Source organism: Bradysia coprophila (assembly GCF_014529535.1).
Source record: "Bradysia coprophila strain Holo2 chromosome IV unlocalized genomic scaffold, BU_Bcop_v1 contig_5, whole genome shotgun sequence".
Taxonomy (NCBI): Eukaryota; Metazoa; Arthropoda; class Insecta; order Diptera; family Sciaridae; genus Bradysia; species Bradysia coprophila.
In genome coordinates, this window is record NW_023503374.1 from 4,633,798 (window position 1) to 4,643,423 (window position 9,626).

Here is a 9,626-nt window from a genome sequence, read left to right on the forward strand (position 1 = left end):
ATGAGTGGTGTATGTGGTGATGTAAGAAGATTTTCTCCATGTAATGCGTTGAAAGTACTTTGGTTTTGATTTCAGGAGTTATGTTAGGATTTTTCAACTGCCGTTTCTAGGAAGACGCAGAGGGATTAAGAGTGTTATTTTAGAGGAATGTGGGTCATTTTTTTGTTGTTGTACATAGGTCATTTTAAACAATCTAACTAAATTCTGTTGAGCTCGCATAGAGCTCCCTTTTTATTAACTAATCTAAGCGACGATTCTCGTATTTTCGTAACTTCAAATATTCGTAACTTGACAGTTGTGTGTACAAAATTTCATAAGAACTGTCAAGTTACGAATTCTTAAAGTTACGAGAATTCATGCCCTGTACAGGTAATCACCAGAATAGTTTTGAGGAATCCCATATAACCGACCCGAACAACAAATCAATTCAATCAAACTAACTTATCGAAATTGCAAATGAAATTAACTCATTTCGATCATCTTGCCTATAAACCTACACAGTCCATTATTCACACAATGAACCTTTTTTTTACTTTATATATATCTAACAACGGGCATATCATCCAACACTTAAGAAATGTTTTTAATAAATATAAACACAATACCATTATAAGCCTTTGATACAGGTAAAAGTGTATAACTTGAACAATTCAAAGAGAGACAGTTACAAAGAGGTTGTTGTGCCAATGTAAAATAGGTAAAAGAGAAAGAACTTTAACACCGAATGAGTTAGAGAAACAACAAATTATTTTTTTTCCTTCTGCACAGTCCACAGTCGTAAAGGTTATGTTGTCGTTTTCCGTTTCTATACTTACTTGGAAGGTATATAAATATAATAATAACTAGAAATAACTTGTAATGGGTTTGGAGGTGTAATACGACGTCCCAAGAAACATAGTTTTGACGAATCACGGTTAAGGGATTAATTTTAAAGAGTTACGGGAAAATAGATGCAATTTCCAACTTTATAAATTTATAGTAGTAGATTATTGAACTAGCCTACTAAATGCGTTATTAAACGAATATTTTTCTGTATATTCGGGTTCCTCTCCAAATATAATTTTTGTTTATATTGTATTGGCGTATACATAAAAACATGAGTTGTTAACAACGCATTTAGAAGACGTAAGGGCATCGCCGGGTTTTTTTACGTTACGCTTTAACAACGGACTAGAAGTACATTTAAGTACTACCCGAAAATCATAGCTAAACAAAAGAAAAACTCAAATCAGAAAAAATTCAAAAAAATTCAAAAAACTCCCGAAACCACAAAGCTCAAAAACAAAAACAATTCAAAGACAAACTTCAAGATCACTAGCAAAAGACCAACTGAAATGACTCAAGAAAACATAAACATAGGAAGCTGCGGGAATTTGCTCATAGATAGGCCTCACAGATAAATGGAATTTTTGGCTAATACTTAAAACATATAATTCCAGTCATTGAAAGTGTATTTAAAATTCCACGAATCAATGCTAACTTTTTGCATTATTGTTCTTTGAAGAACGAATTAAGTACAATGACGCTCTTAACGATAAATCGAAAAATTAGAACGAAGTTCTGTGAGATATGTAATATCTCAATATTCCCATCTGCGTAACAAGCGCTTTTTGCAATTAAACCAAAAAATTCATTTTATTATACGAGCCTATCACGCAATTTTTTTCGTTTTAATAATTTAAAATTAAACCTACCAGCTACCAGTCTAAATAAAAAAGACAAAATTTCGATTCTGTGAACAATAATCATTCAAAATCAAAATTATACACAAAAATGTGCGCCAACAATGCGAATTGAATGATTAAAGTGTGCGCACTCCAAACGTTTCAGATGTATGCATTGCACAGTGCTTTCTACGGCAATAAGATAGCCGTGCCTTTTTGCCCACAAATGTTCTCAGTGATATTTTGACCAAAATATCCGATTAATCTTCACCAAACTTTAGAGAATGAAAGTTCCACACGACTTTTAGCGGTACTCCCCAAAAAAAGTTCAAAAAGTTTTGTTTTTGTTCCCGTACGGACTCTCTCAAAAGGGCATTTGGGGTGCTATATAGCACCCCAAATGCCCTTTTGAGAGAGTTCGTTTTCATAGTAAATATTAACTTTTTGATTTGTTTTTTGGAAATATCGTTAAAAGTCGTGGGGAACTTTCATTCTCTAAAGTTTGGTGAAGATTGATCGGACATTTTGGTCAAAATATCACTCAGAACATTTGTGGGCAAAAAGGCACGGCTATCTTATGGCCGTAAAAAGCACTGTGCAATGCATACATCTGAAACGTTTGGAATGCACACACTTTAATCATTCAATTCGCATTGTTGGCGCGCATTTTCGTGTATAATTTTGATTTTGAATGATTATTGTTCACAGAATCGAAATTTTGTCTTTTTTATTTAGACTGGTAGCTGGAAAGGTTTAATTTTAAATTATTAAAACGAAAAAAATTGCGTGATAGGCTCGTATAATAAAATGGATTTTTTGGTTTAATTGCAAAAGGCGCTTGTTACGCAGATGAAAATATTGAGATTTCATATCTCACAGAACTTCGTTCTAATTTTTCGAGTTATCGTTAAGAGCGTCATTGTACTTAATTCGTTCTTCAAAGAACAATAATGCAAAAAGTAAGCATTGACTCGTGGAATTTTAAATAAACTTTCAATGACTGGAATTATATGTTTTAAGTATTAGCCAAAAATTCCATTTATCTGTGAGGCCTATCTATGAGCAAATTCCCGCAGCTTCTAGGATAAATCATTCCCAAAAATTTAAAAAAATCCTTTTAACATTAATAAAAACGGAATCAAAATAAAAATAAAAATAAAATAAAAGCTAACAGCAAAAATCATCGGAAAATCAAAATAGCAACAACCAGTGATACAAACACAAACGAAAAATAAAAATGAAAACAATCATAAAAATAAAAGAGACAGAATAAAACTTAACTGAGTATTTCAACTCATCCCTTACCCTCAAACCATTTCACGTTAAGTGAGTCATGATAGAAAAGCTATCGAAACAGAAGCTGTTTCGGCCTCAAGTTGTAGCAGTGGCCCAAGGTCAGCGTGGTCCGACCATCATCAGTTGCTTATGCTACAACTTTTCGCAATACAGCCATGAAAACCTACAATTGAACTAGTAGCAGGGTTTTCATTAACACAATGGACAAAATTTCATGAATTATCATGAACGGCCTGATAAAAGGAAATGTAACATGAAACAAACCCATCGCAAACAACATTAAAACACGTCAGCAAGTAAAATCATAACAAAATCAAAAATCAAAAAATAGTGCCGTTGACCGGAGCAAAAGAAAAACAAAAATAAAAATAAAACAAAACTCTCGTCTCACAGATCACAAGAATCGCTAAATACCTTGTTTTTATCCATCTCGATTCGTTCACCGCAAGCTTCTTCGCTATTTAATCAAAATTAAAACCAAATCTACTTTAACTGAAATAAATAAAATAATCTCCAAAGACGGCCAAAAACCAACGTACAACGAAACCAGACGGCTTTACACTCAATGACTGAAAACTCCAAAGTCTCCTTTAATTATAAAAAATAGGGTCTTATGGGGTTTGGATGCATATGCGATGAAATATGAGAAGTTGAAATGTTTAAGTGCCCATATTTCATCGCATATGCATCCAAACCCCATAAGACCCTATTTGGCCCAAAAGCACATAAGATTACCTTTCAAATGATACCCCACACCACCATGTACGGCTCGTGTAACTAGAGAAATATTGGTAAGAAAAGTGCAAGTTTCCTGTTGAAAACTTCAACTGCACATATTTCAGTGTACCTGGAGAAAGTTTGGCAAATTTTCGGCTTTCGATCACCTTTCACCAGCCATAAAAGCTTCGAAGATTTTTTTTTAGAGTGGTTTTGGCTTCTAGGGTCGAAGTCCTTTCTAGGTACCTATTAAAACGTCTATTTCGTGACAAACTGACGTATCTTCCAAAAACACAATGGAATTTCATTGTGTTTAAAAGTCTACGCAAGTTTGTCGTGAGACAGACGAAAAGTTCCACTAGAAAGCACGCCCGATTTCGGTAGGCTGTTTTTCAAAAGAATCCCTCAGTGTGATTGGACAATGGTATTGTTCATACAAATTCCATGAATTTTTATTCGTGCAGTCTCTCAGAAGAATCAACTTAATAAGCATCTGACATCCATCGAAACATTTAGGATTAGGATTTCTCACACTATCTGTTTATAAAATTTGGTGTCAACCGCATTCGTGGTTGTCGTAACCTGTTCTTTCAGAACTTTTCTTGAGCCAAACCACATCGAAACTTTTTGTCGTGAAGTGACAGTTTTGACATTGACATATTTGACGTTTTAATTTTTGATATCTGAAAAAGTTCGCGTCATAAACTCAATTGAAAACGTGAACTGTACACAAAACTTGTCTTTAAACAATTAATTTTGAATAATATTACAGTGTTATAGTAGCCGTATTGTAATATTTACGATAATACTTTAATATCAATCAACATTAATTGTTTAAAGACAAGTTTTGTGTACAGTTCGCGTTGTCAGTTGAGGTTATGACGAAATTTTTCAGATGTCAAAAATGTCAATGTTAAAACTGTCACTTCACGACAGAAAGTTTCGATGTGGTTTGGCTCCAAAGTATGTAAACACTGAAGGTACCGCAGATTCGTAAAAACACGCGAACTACTTTCGAGTGAATATAATTTTCATAACGTTGGACACAAGTAAAATCGAGAAAAAGTCAGTGTTTATATACTTTGGTTTGGCTCTATAATGCGATTTCATACAAAGAAACTCACCTCTCAATGATTTTCGTTGAAAGATGAGTTTGTTTATATGAAATCGATATTTCCTCCGGGCTGTATGGATAGACCATACCTGGTTTGTACATTCATGGCCTTATTTGACATCCAAGAAATGAATCGCACCTGCCTGTATTTACTCTATCGTGGCTATTATTTTCTTTGCCAGCCATACCTCCTTCAAATAACCAGTTCTTACTAGTGTCTCGAAGTCGAAGGTATGTACTTAAATACAAGCGTACATTCAAATTCGATGAACACTTTCTTGTGCATGGAATTTAGAAACATAGAAAAAAACATCGAAAATAATCTCTGGTTATATGGCTGTAAACAATCCGCTGAATACAAACGTCACACAGCAATTGAAGAATAAGAAATAATTGGTAAAAAGTAAATAAACTTTTTAAGAAAGTAGAGTTTTGTGACACAGTCACAGTGCAATTTTCTCCGTCGGATAATGTAGAACGTTTCTTTTAATTTTAAATTGCAAATGATGGTTTGTTTTTCTGTAACGCGGACATTGCAAAGGTTTGTTGTTTATCTCGAATACGGTGCTTATAAATTAGTCAGAGAAACATTATGTAAATAGCCGGGTGTAGCAGAAGGAACAGAACGATATAGTGATGTCAGGCGACAGCGACGAGAGTACCTCCCGTATCATGACAATAAAATTTAAACAATTTATCACAGGGGTTGATGGTCCACCTATGGCACCTATGGTAAAGTGTTTATCAAAAATTCTAGCACACATCGAGATATGAACATGATGTTGCTCTGTATGCTGGTATTTCCATCTCGTCTTCCCCTTACAAACATTTTGATTTATCTAACCAACAACCTACATGTTGTAATACGTTCCATCTTTGATATTTATAGACTCTATCGTTTGATTCATTGAGCCGAAGGTCAGCAACTCACGAGTTCTAAAAGCAGCAACAATCAACATGCCTAAGTAGTTACACTCATTTCTTCGATTGAAACATAAATTCATTTCCATCCATTTCGGTCTTCTTTCCAGATCAATTCCACAAATAGTCATATCCAAAATTCCTACAGCAGCCGAGCTGACATCACCGACGCTACCCATTCCATGTTCAGTTAAAAATTGTGACAGTGTGTTAACCAACACCGGAACGCTGTACTTGCACATGCTGAAGCACCATAACATTGATACGCGGGAGTCTAACTCGAAAGCGGTCCGATTCTTTTGTCCCGAAGAGACGTGCAAGTACAGTGAGAATGTGCAGCCGAATGCAAAATCCTTTTCGTCGAAAAAGTACCTAAAGCAACACTACATGAAAGTTCATGCTAAGAAGACCCTGCCATGCAGTCGCTGTGATAAAATATTTTCTAGTCAGTCGTTTAAGAGTGCACACGAATCAATTTGCGGACAACAGTTCATTTGCTGCGAATGCAACTGGACGTACAAGTCGAAAGAGGCGTTGATGACGCATTGCAGGCGAAAGAATCATCCGTATATGAGGCCAATCGAAAATGGCAAGGAACTTATTGTCCATTCCGCTGTCAATAAATTGGTTGAAATTGCACCGAAACCATCATCCAGTACGTCTACAGATAAGTCTGTAGGATCTTCGGCATTATTATGCACGAAAACTCAGAGTACGCAAACACTTCCTGTCGATAACTCCGATACGAATTTCTTGGACCATTGGAACAAACTAGCCACCGAACCTAGTCCGAACAAAGACAGTAAACTGAGTAGAGTAAAGCCAAAATGCGTGAAAAGTGAACAGACCAGTACCAGCAACAAAACATTTCGTAATTTGGACATTTTCGATACAGAAAGTAGTACATTGATGACCATAAGCAGTTACGCACAAACCGACAAAAATCTGAACAATTTGAACTACGTCGAAGACGACAGTCTGTCGTACTTCGGATCGGAGAATTTCCAAACAGAACTGTGTCATAACGAAACCCAGACCGAATACCGACTGTTCCAGGAAAATATTAACGAATCCACCAGCAGCGATCAGTTGGATCAAATGCTTTACAGCAACATGCATACGCAGACTTGTGACGAAATACTATCCGAATTGGGTCTTGCCGACATTCAAACTCAAACGAATTGGCCAGTAACGGATTACAGTGACTTGTTGGTGTCGACGGAGACACAAACTATTGATTCAACGTTTCTGCTGGGAAATTCGTCGTCGACGCAAACGCAAACCATTTGGGAGAATTTTTGATTTAGCGGAATTGTTAAAATCTCATTTTTATGTTTAATAAATCTGTGACTCTTCCTGGAGAAACCGAGACTGTTTTCAAAGTGACTACGTTAACTACCCCTACGAAGCTGTATCATCTGAGTAAATCGTGGAGTGGCAGTGTCACGGTGATGTATACTTCTTTACCTAATTGAAAAAGCACGTCCTCGTAGTAGATTCTGTTTCCGTTTTCCTATTAATTTAAGGAATAATAGTTCTGGTTGATGGAGAACAGGGGACGTCAGTGAAATTTAGACAAGAATTTCTTTTCACCTGGTCCACTCATACAAACAAAAGTGCTTGTAGTTTAACGAGTGAAATAGTTGCATACACTCGTGTGGCAGTTGTGAAACCATTTAAAGACGTATGGGTAGATTTATTTATTTGAACGGATCAGCTGAAAAGCAGCTGAAGTAAATTGATGTATAAATTTCAATGACGTCCCCTGCATGAGACCAGGACTGATTTTATACATTTCGGCAAACGTACAGTCAAAGGCAGTCAATTTTCAGCATAAATTAGCTTCAGCTGTTTTTCAGCTGATCCATACAAACAATCACAACCGTTTATACGTCTTTATACGGTTTTACCACTATCATGCGCGTGCGTGTAGCAGTTTTGATTGTATGTGTGGATCAGCTGAAAAACAGCTGAAGCAAATTTATGCTGAAAATTGACTGCCTTTGACTGTATCACTGATCACTTATATTCTTACTTCGACATGACTATATGGTTTCATAGTCAGACGAAACTGCACATGGCTAAATTGTTGCCTACATTTCGGGGAAAAATTATTATTATTTTGATGATAATGTTGGACTCGCACCCTTTTTCGATAAACGTAGGCAACAATTTAGCCATGTGTAGATTCGTGTTAAAGCAAATATTCGTATCCAAACAACTTTGTACGTTTCATACGCTCTCAAACAATAACATTTATCTAGCCTACATTTAGGCGATATATCAATTAGTCAGATGAATTCTTCCTAGTCGTAGTTCGGAAGTCACGTTAGGTCGGTGGAACCAAAACATAAAAAAAAGTAAAACTGTTAAAGCACTTTAAGAGGCACCGGTACTTTTCCGAAAAGCATACATTAGGGCGATTTTTAAATACAGGATTTTAGTTTACTTTTGATGATATCTTTCCATCAGAATCCTTTTTCAAAAATGTACGACCGCAATTCCGACCACGAATGTGTTAGCTTTTAACAGAAAATAGATTTGGTTGTAACAATTTGACCAGCTCTGAGAGCAATGAGCAGTTTATGAAAATTTCATGAAACTACTCACTTTTCTCAGAGCTGATCAAACGACTACAACCAAAACTAATTTTTATATAAAGCTAGCAGATTCGTGGTCGGAATTGCGGTCGTACATTTTTCAAAAAGGATTCTAATGAAAAGATATTAACAAAAATGAAATAAGAAACACGCAAATGTAGGCTACAATTTTAGCTAAGTGCCGGTGCCTCTTAAAATGTCTTACTTATAAATCTCTGGGTTTTTCTTTTTTGTTCATTTTCAAACTAATTGTTCTCTTTGAAAAAACGTAACAAAAATGGGGCACAAAATTCAGCACAATTATAAAACATCCGGTACTTTTTGAAAGTCTTTTAGGGATATTCACGGGTCAGTAAAACCACTATTCTTGAAACTTTGCTATATTTTTTTTGCCACCTCGCTCCACTAGTAAGAAGAACTTGGGTCTAGTGCTGAAAAAATCAACATTACAATACGTGTAACACAACATACTATTTCATAACCGACCACGGTTTCGATTGCTCAGCAATTATCTTCAGAATTCCTTGAATGATTCATGGTCATTAAAAAAACCGTGAAGATGATTGCTTGGCAATCGAAACCGTTGTCGGTTATGTAAATAAAAATAGCACAATTTCATGAATAGTGGTTTTATTGACTACTAGTGACTCGCTAAAAGGCTTTCAAAAAGTACAAGATTACTTTTGAAGGAAAACTTGGTATGTGAGTCATAACTTACCCCACTTCGAGAAACCTTTGCAGATTGTTTAAATTTATGTAATCTGCTCCAATGAAAGTATAAACCAGGTATGGTCTATTCACACAAACCGGAGGACATAGCGATTTCATATAAACAAAATCACCTCTCATGAGAAGTATGTCCTCCTTCTTCTTCTTCTTCTTTTTCAGCCTGTTTCTATCCACTGCTGGATGTAGGCCTCTCCAACTTCTTTCCATTTCGTACGATCCATTGCCATTTGCTGCCAGTTTGTACCTGCAATATTCTTAATTCCGTTTGTCCATCTCTCTGGTGGTCTACCTATAGCTCGTCTTTTATATGGTCGCCAGTTCATGATCTTTTTGGTCCAACGTTCGTCTGTCCTTCTTGCAATATGTCCCGCCCAGCTCCATTTCAGAGATGCTATTCTTTCCATGACATCAACGACCCTGGTTTGTTGTCGAATCCATTGATTCGTCATTCTGTCTCTGAGTGTTATTCCAAGCATACTCCGTTCCATGGCTCTTTGTGTCACTCTCAATTTATCTTCGGATGCTTTCGTTAAAGTTAACGTTTCCGCTCCATAAGTGAGCACTGGAAGGACACAAGTCCTCCGC

At 36.0% G+C, this 9,626-nt stretch overlaps 1 protein-coding gene across 2 annotated transcripts; it reads left to right on the forward strand.

Moving 5' to 3' along the window:
• The first annotated feature begins 5,173 nt into the window (after nt 1-5,173).
• On the forward strand, nt 5,174-7,077 carry LOC119071763 (ATM interactor). 2 transcript variants are annotated; one of them, XM_037176807.1, is made up of 3 exons: nt 5,174-5,332; nt 5,681-5,756; nt 5,823-7,077. In XM_037176807.1, exons 2-3 carry the CDS (start codon nt 5,749-5,751, stop codon nt 7,012-7,014), a joined length of 1,200 nt encoding a protein of 399 aa, XP_037032702.1. In that variant the 5' UTR covers nt 5,174-5,332; nt 5,681-5,748; the 3' UTR covers nt 7,015-7,077. The 2 variants fall into 2 exon arrangements, with proteins under 2 accessions (XP_037032702.1, XP_037032703.1); XM_037176808.1 differs by lacking the exon at nt 5,174-5,332 and adding an exon at nt 5,420-5,523.
• Nucleotides 7,078-9,626: the final 2,549 nt, after the last annotated feature.